The 12994-nt window shown below is 38.5% G+C and overlaps 1 protein-coding gene across 2 annotated transcripts; it reads right to left on the reverse strand.

The window, feature by feature from the left end:
• Positions 1-619: 619 nt before the first annotated feature.
• On the reverse strand, positions 620-12994 carry LOC5521176 (WD repeat-containing protein 37). Of its 2 annotated transcripts, none has more exons than XM_032366467.2 (15): positions 12666-12994; positions 12085-12195; positions 11487-11545; positions 10939-11083; positions 10245-10316; positions 9628-9672; positions 8897-8952; positions 6898-6961; positions 6646-6717; positions 6339-6455; positions 2910-3051; positions 2172-2244; positions 1893-1957; positions 1632-1746; positions 620-1145 (listed from the first exon to the last, which is right to left on the reverse strand). In XM_032366467.2, exons 1-15 carry the CDS (start codon positions 12871-12873, stop codon positions 1014-1016), a joined length of 1476 nt encoding a protein of 491 aa, XP_032222358.2. In that variant the 5' UTR covers positions 12874-12994; the 3' UTR covers positions 620-1013. The 2 variants fall into 2 exon arrangements, with proteins under 2 accessions (XP_032222358.2, XP_032222357.2); XM_032366466.2 differs by having other exon boundaries at positions 6646-6720.

Here is a 12994-nt window from a genome sequence, read left to right on the forward strand (position 1 = left end):
ACTTTTTTTGTTTCTTGAGAGTTCAAGTTATCTGAGTTCCACTGCGCCCCAGTCTGTCTCTTGAGAGTTCGAGTAATCCGAGATTCACTGCACTCCCCTTTGTATCTTGAGAGTTCGAGTTATCCGAGTTCCACTGCACCCCACTCTGTCTCTTGAGAGTTCGAGTTATCTGAGTTCCACTGCGCCCCACTCTGTCTCTTGAGAGTTCGAGTTATCCGAGTTCCACTGCGCCCTCACTTTTTTGTCTCTTGAGAGTTCGGGTTATCCGAGATTTACTGCACCCCCCTTTGTCTCTTGAGAGTTCGAATTATCCGAGTTCCACTGCATCCCCCCTCGGTCTTTTGAGAGTTCGAGTTACCAGAGTTCCACTCCCCCCCCCCCCCCCTTTGTCTCTTGAGAATTCGAGTTATTCGGGTTCCACTGCACCCCCACTATTTTTGTTGAGTTACCCGAGTACCACTGCACCCCCCTTTGTCTTTTGAGAGTTCGAGTTATCCGAGTTCCACTGCACCCCCACTATTTTTGTTGAGTTATCCGAGTTCTACTGCACCCCACTATTTTTTCTCTCTTGAGAGTTCGGGCGAAACTAAGCTAAATGAGTTAAAAGCTATTAATGTAATTTGTTTGAGTTTTTTTTTATTACCATTCTCATACAATAATCATTTTAAACATTATAACGTGCCCTCTTTAAGTCTCCGGGACAGCCGTCCTTACTGTCAGAGTTTTTTTAGACTAACACGACGGACGACTGCGCCTGGGACTAGCCCCTTTGCTCCCAATAAATTCATCTCTTCGTGCAGACACTAGCGGCATACAACACAAAGACAACATCACACGAGAGAAAACAAACTTCATTTGTTGTTATTGCAAGCTTGCATTTAAAAAAATCGAAATTTCCCATTCTCGGAAATGGGTACGCGCACTTGCTGTTATGTTGCCATCAGGTGTCATGGTGTCGCCATCAAGAGAATGTAAGAGTGAGGGCAACACTGTTATCGGTGCTCTTTTGGATATCACTTTTCTTCTTTGGGAAGAATCACTTGCCACCCCAAGACCCTGCGATCGAAGCCACACGAGAACAGATTACAGGATTTCGTTGAGTTCTCATCGCCCCATGCGGTACAGCAAACCATCCGCTGATGACCCTAAGGTGATGGAACCAAAGAAGAAAGTAAACAATGACATCCAGAAGAAAAGAAAACAAAAACAAGAAAAATCCAACAGCTACACTTCTTGCAGTCGAAATTACAGCCAAATGAGTAGTTCCGCGACCGCCCAAAATGCTAACTCCTTGTCTAGTCCAGGAATAATCATACTTGGTGGTTTGATTCTTTGGAATGATTGAACCTCTTTGGATTAACCCAAACGAGACAAGGATTTAGTATTCTGGGCGGTCGGGAGGCTTTAAAAAACATGGTACTAACGCTAATTATCTGGTGTTGGCGACAAGATTTATATTTTTCATATCAAATCGTCGGCCAGGGTCCTGCACAGGAAAAAAATGTAGCCGCGCGAAGCACCCGCGCTAAATATGTTATGAGACGCCCTCATAACCCCTACCCCACCCCCTGGAATTATGGATCTACCACTGATCGACACTCATGTGGGAAGACGCGTCCAAAGTGTTTTACCTGTCCATTGCGGCGAGGAAGACGTGCAAGCCGCACACCATTCAAATCAAAGAGCCGAATGTGCCTATTGTCGTGGGGAATGGCTATGATATTGGACACAGAAGAAACTGACAATCTGGAATGGAAAATAAGATGAGAATGAGAATAAATTATATTGACAAAGCTGCAGGTGTGTCAAATAGTAAACTAGGACAAATAGTAAAAATAGGAACTCAATCCAAAGCCGAACACAAGTCTTTCCTTGACTGGTAAGACTCATACCTGTTTACAGCTGAGTCCGTGTTGATGGTGGTCAGTGGGGATCGCATATTTTTCAGATCCCATACCTATACAAACAACAAAAGGTAATCAAATCGAAAACCCGACAAGTTATTTTCTTACGTGTGAACTAACGTGTGAATTCATTTCTACTGGGGTAGCTTGAACTCCCGGTCGTCCCTTACTGCGAATTTTTTTCCGTCTTTCTTAAAGATTCATCCCAACTTGGAAGGCCATTCTTGCCTTGCCCCATATCATAGTCCTTTTTTGCTGGGAACATACCTTAACGGTGCGGTCATCACTTCCACTCACAACAATATCTTTGGTAGTGCTGAATGCAGTAGACCTAACCGTGCTAATAAAAGGCACAAATAATAATAAGAAAGTTTTACAAATTTAAATAATTTAACAACAGCTCACTCAAGTTTTTAACGAATGAGAGCACGAGAGCTTGGGTTGCACAGCTACTGTATGCTCACGAATTGACCCCTTGCCCCTTCGCTTTCGGAATTCAGAATCATAAATTTCTTCATATTTTACAGTCATTTATAGCTTGTTCCAAATCTTCTGTATAATTAATGCAGTAATTGTCATGTCGTAAAAAGAGTGATGGAAAGAGGTGGAAAGTGATACGTAGATGATACTAACTTACCTTGAATGACCTTGTAATACATTGACCGAGTGTATGGAGGGCGTTCTAAAGTCCCAAAGACGGATGGTGGTGTCGTAGATGATAATAACTTACTCTGAATGACCTTGAAATACATTGACCGAGTGTATGGAGGGCGTTCTAAAGTCCCAAAGACGGAAGGTGGTGTCGTAGATGATATTAACGTACTCTGAATGACCTTGAAATACATTGACCGAGTGTATAGAGGGCGTTAGTCCCAAAGACGGATGGTGGTGTCGTAGATGATACTAACTTACTCTGAATGACCTTGAAATACATTGACCGAGTGTATGGAGGGCGTTCTAAAGTCCCAAAGAAGGAAGGTGGTGTCGTAGATGATACTAACTTACTCTGAATGACCTTGAAATACATTGACAGAGTGTATGGAGGGCGTTCTAAAGTCCCAAAGACGGAAGGTGGTGTCGGTGGAGGAAGTGACAATCAACTGTTGACTGGGGTGAGTACAGGTGTGGGTAAGCTCCTGGTCGTGACCTGAAAGGAAAATAGTAAATACAATAGTTTTTTTATCAGGGTAGCTATAAGATGCTATGCTTTCTTGGAAGGAGGAGTAAACGCCATGTTTCCTTAAACACGAAGGCGCGGTATAAAAGGGCCTAAGGCCCGCCCCCATTTTTCAAATGGAGAGAAAGTCCAATATGGCGGCCATTACCGTTACGAGCCCAGTCAAGAAAGAATGCCCCCAAATCTAATGATTTGATATCCAACGAATAAATAATTTCCCAAAGAAAGAAAAGATATGTCTGATTTGTACTTCAAGCCTTTCTTGGCAGCGAGAAATGCATATTTGTCTTAGAATTCGTACATTTACGGCGCGATTTCAAATCTCCCGCCTTCGACGCCATTTTTTCTATGCTTACCTTTCCGACCCTCCTAGGAAAGGATTTGGCGAGCTTGGGCCCTCAATGACCACAGTTATTGTTTAGCAGTCTATCCTAAGGGATTATGCGTGCAACAGGGTGCAAACAGAGCTAAAGTTTGCCATTCTTAGCGTGTTTAGAAAACATGTTTCGTGGAGCGATTTTGCCTCATTTCTTCGCACTTTTCTTGGCCGATAGCATTCGTATTTCAATCGGACATTCGGGAAAATATAAAGAGCATTGTACTCTGGAAAGAAGCACCTAAAATGGGGAGAAGAGGAAAGGAAGACAGGAAGAAAAGACATTGCAGAAAATATGTGTTTTTGTAAGTTCTGTACTGAAATAGCACACAACAAACCAGGACATTAGAACCAAACATACGCAGCAAACATCAGGTATAAAGTCAAGATACGTAATATAAATTTTTTTATTTATAAGACACTATACAGCTTAAGTGTAAGAGGGCACTTCAGTAAAACTTATTTTAGTGAAACCATTATTTCTACCTTCTTGTACTTTTTTGTTGCTGCATCAGGTGCTGCAATAGGTGCCTATCTGCTGTTGTACATCTGTTCAAGAATTAACATAAAGTGTTTTGGCATTTACCTGAGCAGGAAGAAAATTTGGTGTTGTGGGCAGGTCAGGGGATGTTGAACCCCAGTTGACTTCTACTTTTACAAAAAAGTCAATTTGTCAAGATTTATCTTCATTATCTTTTTATCAAATTTAACAGTTGATCAATACATGTTTACCATGATCAGGCTTCGGCAACTGAACCCAGTTTCATAAGATATTTCAGCGGCATCCAGGGAATGTGCAAGTGAGACTCTGATATTACATTGTCTAGGGTGGTCATTACCTTGGGTCCTTTCTCTGGTGCCATCCTGCTGTTAGTACCAGACTTCTTGATCCAGAACATAAAGAAAGGCTAAGGGAATTTGTCAACTTAACCTCACCCTGTCTGTCATTTATAAGTATACTGGATAGAGTACTAGGTACACCTGTTTGAATAGGGAGTATAGTGCAGTCAACTTGATTTCTAGAAGAGCACTAAGTCACTAGACCATTGTGCCCTGTGTTAATTTATCAGATGCAGGGTAAAAAGTAGGGCATAGTACCATCCCAATAAAATTCATTACTTACTATTTGTCTGTACAAAACAAGGGAGTGGTATACAATAAAAGAAAACATTTGATGTTTCAATATTTGTTTTTATAGTGCATAACTGGCTCAGAAACAGCAGAAAACCCTTTGTACAACGTCTCAGCTTGTATACTTACATATATATGTACACCAAACCACTGAAGGGCTACTAAAGAAATGCCTGATATCCATCTAAGTGAGTTGGAGCCATAATTGAGTCTATCTTTCTACTTTTTGGATCAGAATACACCTGTATAATATTTTGTTTTTATCTTGCAATCTATGATGACTACAAATAAGGTAGAAATAATAACAATTGAATTAGCTTTTGTTTCTATTTGTCCAAAAGCGGTCTGGATCCTTAGTTTTATAAAGGGGTTGCCCAAACATATATTTATACTTTATAAGTTAAATTATACAAAATAGAGACATGACTTATACTGTTTTCATTCAATAGATATCCCCCCCTATATCTACAATTGCTTTTACTGTAAGAATGAGAAGTCTTGAACTGAATGGATAAAAGAGAAAGCATTTTGGTTTATTCAAAAGTATAGTCTATGATGCAATTTATAAAATATGACTTGTACACTTAAAGTAACACGTCAATCAATTTAATAGCAACAAATCCTGTTTCATTTATAAAGGAATGTTTATGATTAAAAATCACATAGAAAATGTAAAACTATATATGTCTATGTATCTGCTTTTTCTTGAGGAATATATCTTGTTGATTATTCAGATGTCAGCATTTCTTGCTTCTTGGGTATAGCTAGGATGAACTCATATAATTAATTAGAAATTATAAAATAGATTCAACATGCAAGTTCGGCCCCCAATTCATTCAAACAGAGATTTACTAAACTGTTTAGTTAACATTACTAGAATACAAATATTGAACTGCTTTCTCTGATGATTTTTAGTATAAATGTTTATTTATTAAAAAACACTATCATTTCTTACATATTTATACTTAAATTCCAACTTATAGTAGCTTGTAAATAGAATGAAAACTTCACACACCACAAAACTATCTTGTCCGAGCTCAAGGCGATGTAAAAATAAAAGCAAACAAGAGGAAAGCAAGATTTGATCTACAAACAACATCTTTTCTATAGGAGGCCTGCATTACTTCTATCGGCAGTTATGTGGACAAAGTCAAAATGCATTTTCTAGCAAAACAGAGTTTCCCCGCCACTTTAAATACCTATAAGCTTATGATGACTAATTTAAATCCTGTTTTCTGAGTTTTAAAGTTATGAAAAGTAAATTTTAGGCATTAAAAACTCACCTTTTTTCGAGGTTTGAAATCGTTGTTTTCCGGTCATTCGTTTGCTCCTTTTTTGCATAAATCACGTTGGTTTCGTAGCTTCATTTCTCCTGAGTTTCCTTTTTTACACATTCTATTGGACTAGAAGGTAGAGTTGCCATTTTTATACAACAGGAAGAGCTTTAAAACCTCTCCTCTCTGTGTTTTGTACTTGAAACAGGCCGCCATCTTGAATGCTCACTCCACGGCGGTTGATTGACAAATGAGCCGATGCTTCCAATGGAAGCACCCTTTTATACCGCGCCTTCGTGTTTAAAACTGCATAGTTCAAGACAGAAATGCATGCCCATTTGGAGAAAAAAGAGAAGGGAAATAACATGGAATTACTTATTAATCCTAAAGGAATTCTAATGCCAAGTACATATCAACACTAGTTTTTATTTTCTTCGACCCCTCTAGTGTAGAAAGTGACCCAAAGCATGGCTCACCAGTGAGTGAGTGGACTTGTTCTCCTGTCTCAACATCCCACAGTTTCGCAGTGCGGTCCCAGGACGCCGTCACAATCTGTTTACCAGATGTGAACCAGTCTGCTGCACTAAGAGAACCTAAGGCATCACAAACAATATTTTAATATAAAACACCTGGCCTAACTTTGAAATAAAATTAATAAACGCAACTATAATGTATCAGATCGGAGAATAGTATCATCTTTATGAGCTGACTTGTAGCGATACAGGGGAAAAAACATACCATTGTGACTTTTTATGTTATGTTTCTGGTTGGGTAATAGCATACCTTCGTGGCCTTTGAGTTCTAGTGTTGCTGATCGAAGAATAGCAGGCGTTGGGGCATCTGGGTTGTCAGCTCCTACTTTAGAAAAGAGTTAACATAGTTCATCTTAGCTTCAAGGAATACATAGTCCCCAATGTAGATAGCCTGCTAGCCGGATCTCTAGTGGGGTTAATTCGGGTTAATTCTAGCAGGTTCAATGTAGAGCCAAGTCTTTTTCAACCCCAAGTTAAGGTGGCCTAAGATATCTGTATTCACCTTCCACATCCTCGTGGTCACTCACTGCTGCATCTGCTTCATCTGCTGATCCTGGCAGAGAGCGCTGGAAAACGACAAGGAAAATTAAAATTTGCTGTACCTAGTCAGCACTCCAAGAGAGCTTTCCAAGATAGCTTTCCAAGAGAGCTATGTGTTCCCATCTTTCATCCATCGTTGCTGTGCCAATCCTAGCACAATTTGATGGTTGCTATTAGCATATGGGGAGGGGGCCTTAGGACATCTATGGGGACATAATTGAATGCTGTACTAACGGATAGTTTAACTTTAAGTTAAAATCGTTTTTCAAGTTTTATAGTTTAACTTATACAATAACCAAATGAATTGTGTAGGGGGAAAACATGCAACTTCAGCAGGAGGTTGCCTGCAGTGATGGACGACCTATGTTAGGGAGTGTTCATTATTTATGACCAAAGGGGGGTCGGTATCCACATGGGGGGGGGCTGGCTAAAAAAGTTGTGGGTATGTCGATGGGGGAGTCATTAAAGTTTCAGTGTGGTTGAACGGGGGGCCAAAAAAGTTTCATCCCTTAAAAGTAGGAAACTTTATTATTATTGAAATGAGTAATCAAAATGCAAGAAAAGCTGCTTCCTAGCGTTGCCAATTACATATTTATATTTACTGCTGTTGAGCTGTGAACGCTTCCCCACAAATGAAAAATTCAAGAACGTTTATTACACAGTAGTAGCTTGACCTATAGGATCAATAAAAAAAACAACAACTGAAATGTATGCATTTGTAAAATATACTAGGAATCTAGTACGGCAGGTTATTAGATAATGTCAATGTGTAAAAAAGTCTGACTTGGATACCTTTGCTTTGGACACCCCGCGAGTACCAGATCTGGGAGATCTATCAAACCAAGGGCACAGGACGATTTTATTCGTTTATTAGGAAAGGGTCATTATTTAACGGGGGGGGGGGGGGGGCTGCTGTGTTTGGGGGGAGGGTTGCGATTTTTTGACAGTCGATTTGGGGGAGGGCCTCAAATTTTAATACAAGGTTCAGGGGAGGGCTTCATTTTTTGAACAGGTATTCTGATCAATTTCCGAGCCTCCTAAAAGTCTGGAATTTCAAAAGTTTTCAGGGGAGAACCCCAGACCCCCTACAAAATATAGAAATGAATTTGATGCGCCTTCTGCTTTCACTTTCATGACTTTCGTCAGTGTGGCCTCTACTATATTCAACAATGTCAGAGTGCTCCCCTAATAACTTTTCAGATTAGTGGTATGAAAAGATGTTTAAATAAGATTTCTTTTTGGATGGAGCTAATGATGCTTTATTCTACTTACGTTTTTAACAATAATTAGCATTTCATTTATTTGAAAATGACAAAATTTTTACAGGGGAGCATGCCCTGTTTTGATGAAGAAAGAGCGAACGAAATTCCAACTCAACAGTTTTATTACGACTACATCCCCCGAAAACTCACCCATCGAACTCTTTCGAAAAAAACTCTAGCACGTGCGACTCGCATACCAAAAATGTCAATCAAACGTCCGACGTCACGCCACGCGCAACGTAACATATAATTTTCTCGCTCGAACATGCCCCCAGATCAGAATAATGACCCTTCCCTTAGGACAATTCCATGCAGCAAAACATAAAATTGTCCTGTGTGATATGGACAAGTGATATGGCCTGCAAAAAATGATATAGGTATAGAAACATATTCTTTACTGTTTTAAAACGCCACAAGGCCACATTTGACTTATTACAAAAATAAATATTATTTCTTGGTTGTTTTTCATTGAATGATTTGTTTCTATGTATCTTATTTCATATTATAAATGTAATTTTGTGGAATTTTAAAGAGAAGGAGGGGGGTCAAACAAGTTTTTGAGTTACTCCTAGGGGGGGGGTAAACAAAGTTTTGATGTTTACCAAGGGGGGGGTTGTACAGAAAACTCAAGTGGAGTGGCGCTGAATACCGACCCCCCTCAGCCAATAATGAACACTCCCTTATGTGAGCATTACTTACTGGTTCTGGGATGGAAACATTAGCCCTCCAAACATGACAAGTCCCTTCACCAGATGCTGTAAAAATTCAAAATGTAAAAAAGTATAGTTCAAGAACAGAGATGAGAGAATTTGAAATGTAAAAAAATGTAGTTCAAGAACAGAGATGAGAGAATTTAAAATGTAAAAAAATGTAGTTCAAGAACAGAGATTAGAGAATTCAAAATGTAAAAAAATGTAGTTCAAGAACAGAGATTAGAGAATTCAAAATGTAAAAAAATGTAGTTCAAGAACAGAGATTAGAGAATTCAAAATGTAAAAAAAGTATAGTTCAAGAACAGAGATGAGAGAATTTGAAATGTAAAAAAGTGTAGGTCAAGAACAGAGATGAGAGAATAACTTGATTGTATTGATTGAGAAAATACAACACTTCTCAATAACAATAAAAGAAAACCTCTTTCCCTGAAATTTCTAATGCCCATTTCTTAAGACAACTGCAAATATTGCTTAAATAGGTCAGGTGGCTGCGAAGAACCACACCACTCAAAAAGAAGTTTAGCTATAATGAAAGAAAATTGTCTAGAATGGTCCACTAATTGGGTAAACAGATCCCTTCCCCATCAAACAGGGGTCAATAGGTTTTGAAGGAGGCTTCCTCATTTGCCCTCTCCCCCCAACCTCCCACTCAATGGCTTAACAAACCCCTCCCCCCTTAAAATAGGGGCCAAAAGGTTTTGATGGAGGTTGACTTACCTGTACACACTAGGGGCTCTGTCGGGTGGAACCTTATTGAGTTGACTAAAAATGCAAAGATGCAAAAAGTTGAAACTTAATGAATGCAATGGATTACATAATTTATTAAAATAGATCACATCATCGCATGCATCTGTCTAAAGGCTAGCTTCATCTAGAATTGCAGCCATAGGATGAGAAACTTAAAATTATAAGGGGCCTTTCCGTACTGCTTTATAAGGCTTTGTACGCCACACAAATTATCGAGAAATAGGAATTTGTGTTAAAGTATGCAAATGCCCCTTTGGTTAGGTGGCCAAGTGCAGACATGACGATGGACTTATTACACTAGCGCCAAATAGCCTCAGCATGGAATGCCTTGAAAATCAAACATCAAGTTTTGGTGTTTTCTTTGTCTTTGGTGGTAATTTATAAAAAGAAATGCAAATTGGAAAATTAGACAAAGACATGTTTGGTATTACTGAATATGTTTTTGAAATTATGATCTATATTTTTTTGGTTCTATTTTTTCCGAAGATGAAAACAATAAAAGGGAAAATTGATGTGTCTTCATAAAGGCACAACACAATTCCAGAAGGCCTGTTAGTTACGTACTGTAATATCGTCAACAACTTTACCTGATCCAATGTGGCCCAGGTATTTTAACAGACACAGTCCTGAGTCCACATCCCACAAGCGTGCAGAGCGATCTAAATTGGTAACAACAACGAGAAAGGTGAGAGTAAGTTTTTTTTTTCTAGATACACCTGATCTAAAATAAAACGTTGCCAGTGCAAACAGCAAATGGCAATTGACAAATGGCAGTTTGTAAAACTGCCATCTGGCAATTGCCATTTGCTGTTTGTGCTGACAACCCTTAAATGTATATTCAAACTATACAAAGCTAACACGCTAGATAAAACGTATGTTGGTGGCAACATATAATAAAATTTCTGCTGATTTGGACATTCACTTCTTCTTAGAAGTGCAGACATCAGACTCCTTGTTCTCAAAATGGTTGATTTTGGTTTTGTTAAGACACCACAATACCTCACAGTCTGTATTTTAGAGGAGGGGTGGGGGAGGGGGGTAGCTGACAACACAGTTTCAAGGCTGCAGCAGCAGAGCTTTCATGGTCAGGAAAGGAACAAAATTTGAAAATGCTTCATATTTAGGACAAAGGCATAGTGCCTCCAGACATGGCTCCCTCTAGACATCTAAATTTAATTAATACAAGCAGCACCCCTCAATGTTTTAAAAGCCACTAACAATTTTAAGCCATTGACCTTTAACTCAATTTAACTCACACAAAAAAAAAGAATAAAAAAGTACCTGCAGAGGCCGTAGCAATTATTGCCTGGCCGTGTCTTGCATATGACACTTCCCACACACCATCCCTATGACCAAGGTATCCTCGCAGCCGGTGACACTCAACACTGCCAGCAGCCTGGTTGGGTATCTTAAAACTGGACACAATCTTTAAACAAAACAATCAAATCATCACAGGTTAATAATTTCATCTTTAGTAATACCAAACTATGTAAACTAAAGATGCGTAATATTGAATTTTCTTGTGTTGGGAGGGATCTTGAATTAAATATAATGTTCTCTTTTTGTATACATGATGTTACAATATTTGTAAAAGGGGGTATTATTTTCAGTTTGATAATCGAACAATAATAGTACCAGACTTCCTGCAATATATAATAAAACCCTTGAACACATACATTGTAACAATGGCTATTTTTTGCTAAAACAGAAAAAATATGTAAATAATGCTGTTTCTGTATGTTATTGAACCCAGTACAAACGTTATAAATTCGTTACTAAAGCCTGTACTGCTGTGGCTCTCTGAAATAGAAGTAAACAATATCATGTACCTTACTAGTAGAGGCCTTGTATGTGGTTTTTAACTTTTGTGACATGAGCTGACTTGCAGCTGTGGAGAAAAACGTGTTTAAGTGACCAGATTACCTTTGATAATTTAGTGGACATGTTCTAATTGTTATTGGTGCTGTAATAATTGAAATATCATTAAAGTGACCAGATTACCTTTGATAATTTAGTGGATGTGTTTTAATTGTTATGAGTGATAATAGAAATATCATTAAGTGAACAGATTATATTTAATACTTTATTCATGCTATAATTGTTATGGGTGCTAAAATAATTTAGGCAGGTGGCCTTAATGTACCTTTGACCTTTATTGTTGGAATATATATTACCCGCTAAAAACACCTCAACAAAAGTACCACATGGATTGGTAACTTTTCAAAAATCTGATCAAATAAGATTTTTAAGATCTTTTAGGAGGGGGAATACAGAATGTTGGGGACATCTTCATTTCAAATACACTTTAATATTAATATAATGTTAACATAATGAATATAAGAAGGACAGATTAGGTGTAACAGGAAAATCAGAAGACTAAAATCTTGGATGCTCTGATATCTTGTCTAAGAAGTACATTCTACTCACATGGCTTTTTTCCATAGCCAGGTTTCACAGGCATTCCATCAACCACCATGTCACCTTCAACTCCCTTCTCCCCACTCAGGATGATTTCTAGTTTTTCCACCCTTTCTCTCACTAAAAACAAAACAAAATGACAATTTACATAATGGTATGAGAATAACAGTCTAACAAATTATTTTTTTATGACACTCGGGTCATGAAAGTCCGCCCGGTTTCAAAAATCTTGACATCATAAAATTTTACTCAAATTGCAACAATTTCCTAAGAATATTTGTCTGTCGGTATCAGTTGATAATGAAATTGTTCTATTTGCAATTGAAGCTATTTGATTCTTGAGCTTAACTTCACTTTTAAATTTAAAAAAAAAAACACCCAAAGGAGGATTTCTCGTACCTTCGGTTGTTTACATTAAATTAAAACCAACTAAAGAGATAAATACCAAATTAAAGTGGGGATGAATTAGCTTTTGTTCATAAAGGAATTGAACGTCATCTCGTAAACAAAACAGTTCTACCATACAAAACATAGTTATAAAATCACTGAAATAATTTGGGCAAGCTATTGTCGTGTAGCTTAGTACTTACAAGCGCAATTTTCTGCGTGTACTCCCTCGAATTCTCTTTCTATTTGTGCAAACAGGTTCCATAACCTTGTTCTAGCTTCAGGGGGAAGAGAGCTCGCCTCTTCGGCTAACCCATCATGGCGGCCGTCCGGTGACCTAGTTCGCGTTCTACGTATAGATAGCCGCTTTGGCTTGACTTTCTGGCCTCCTGAAGCTTGCTGCTTACTCATTATTTAGCCTCAAGCTTGTGAATATCGCTTAAAATAGAGAAAATGGCTGAGCTTTTGGGACATTCTGGTGTTGTTTGGAGAAAAACAACGGGCTCTGCAAGGTTTATACTTGGTGTAAGGT

Source organism: Nematostella vectensis, chromosome 2 (assembly GCF_932526225.1).
Source record: "Nematostella vectensis chromosome 2, jaNemVect1.1, whole genome shotgun sequence".
Lineage (NCBI taxonomy): Eukaryota > Metazoa > Cnidaria > Anthozoa > Actiniaria > Edwardsiidae > Nematostella > Nematostella vectensis.

Coding starts and splice junctions, on each gene's coding strand:
- LOC5521176 (XM_032366466.2), bottom strand. CDS start 12,873: ATGAGTAAGCAGCAAGCTTCAGGAGGCCAGAAAGTCAAGCCAAAGCGG. Junction 12,196..12,665: donor ACACGCAGAAAATTGCGCTT/GTAAGTACTAAG, acceptor TTTTGTTTTTAG/TGAGAGAAAGGGTGGAAAAA. Junction 11,546..12,084: donor TGGCTATGGAAAAAAGCCAT/GTGAGTAGAATG, acceptor TTTTCTCCACAG/CTGCAAGTCAGCTCATGTCA.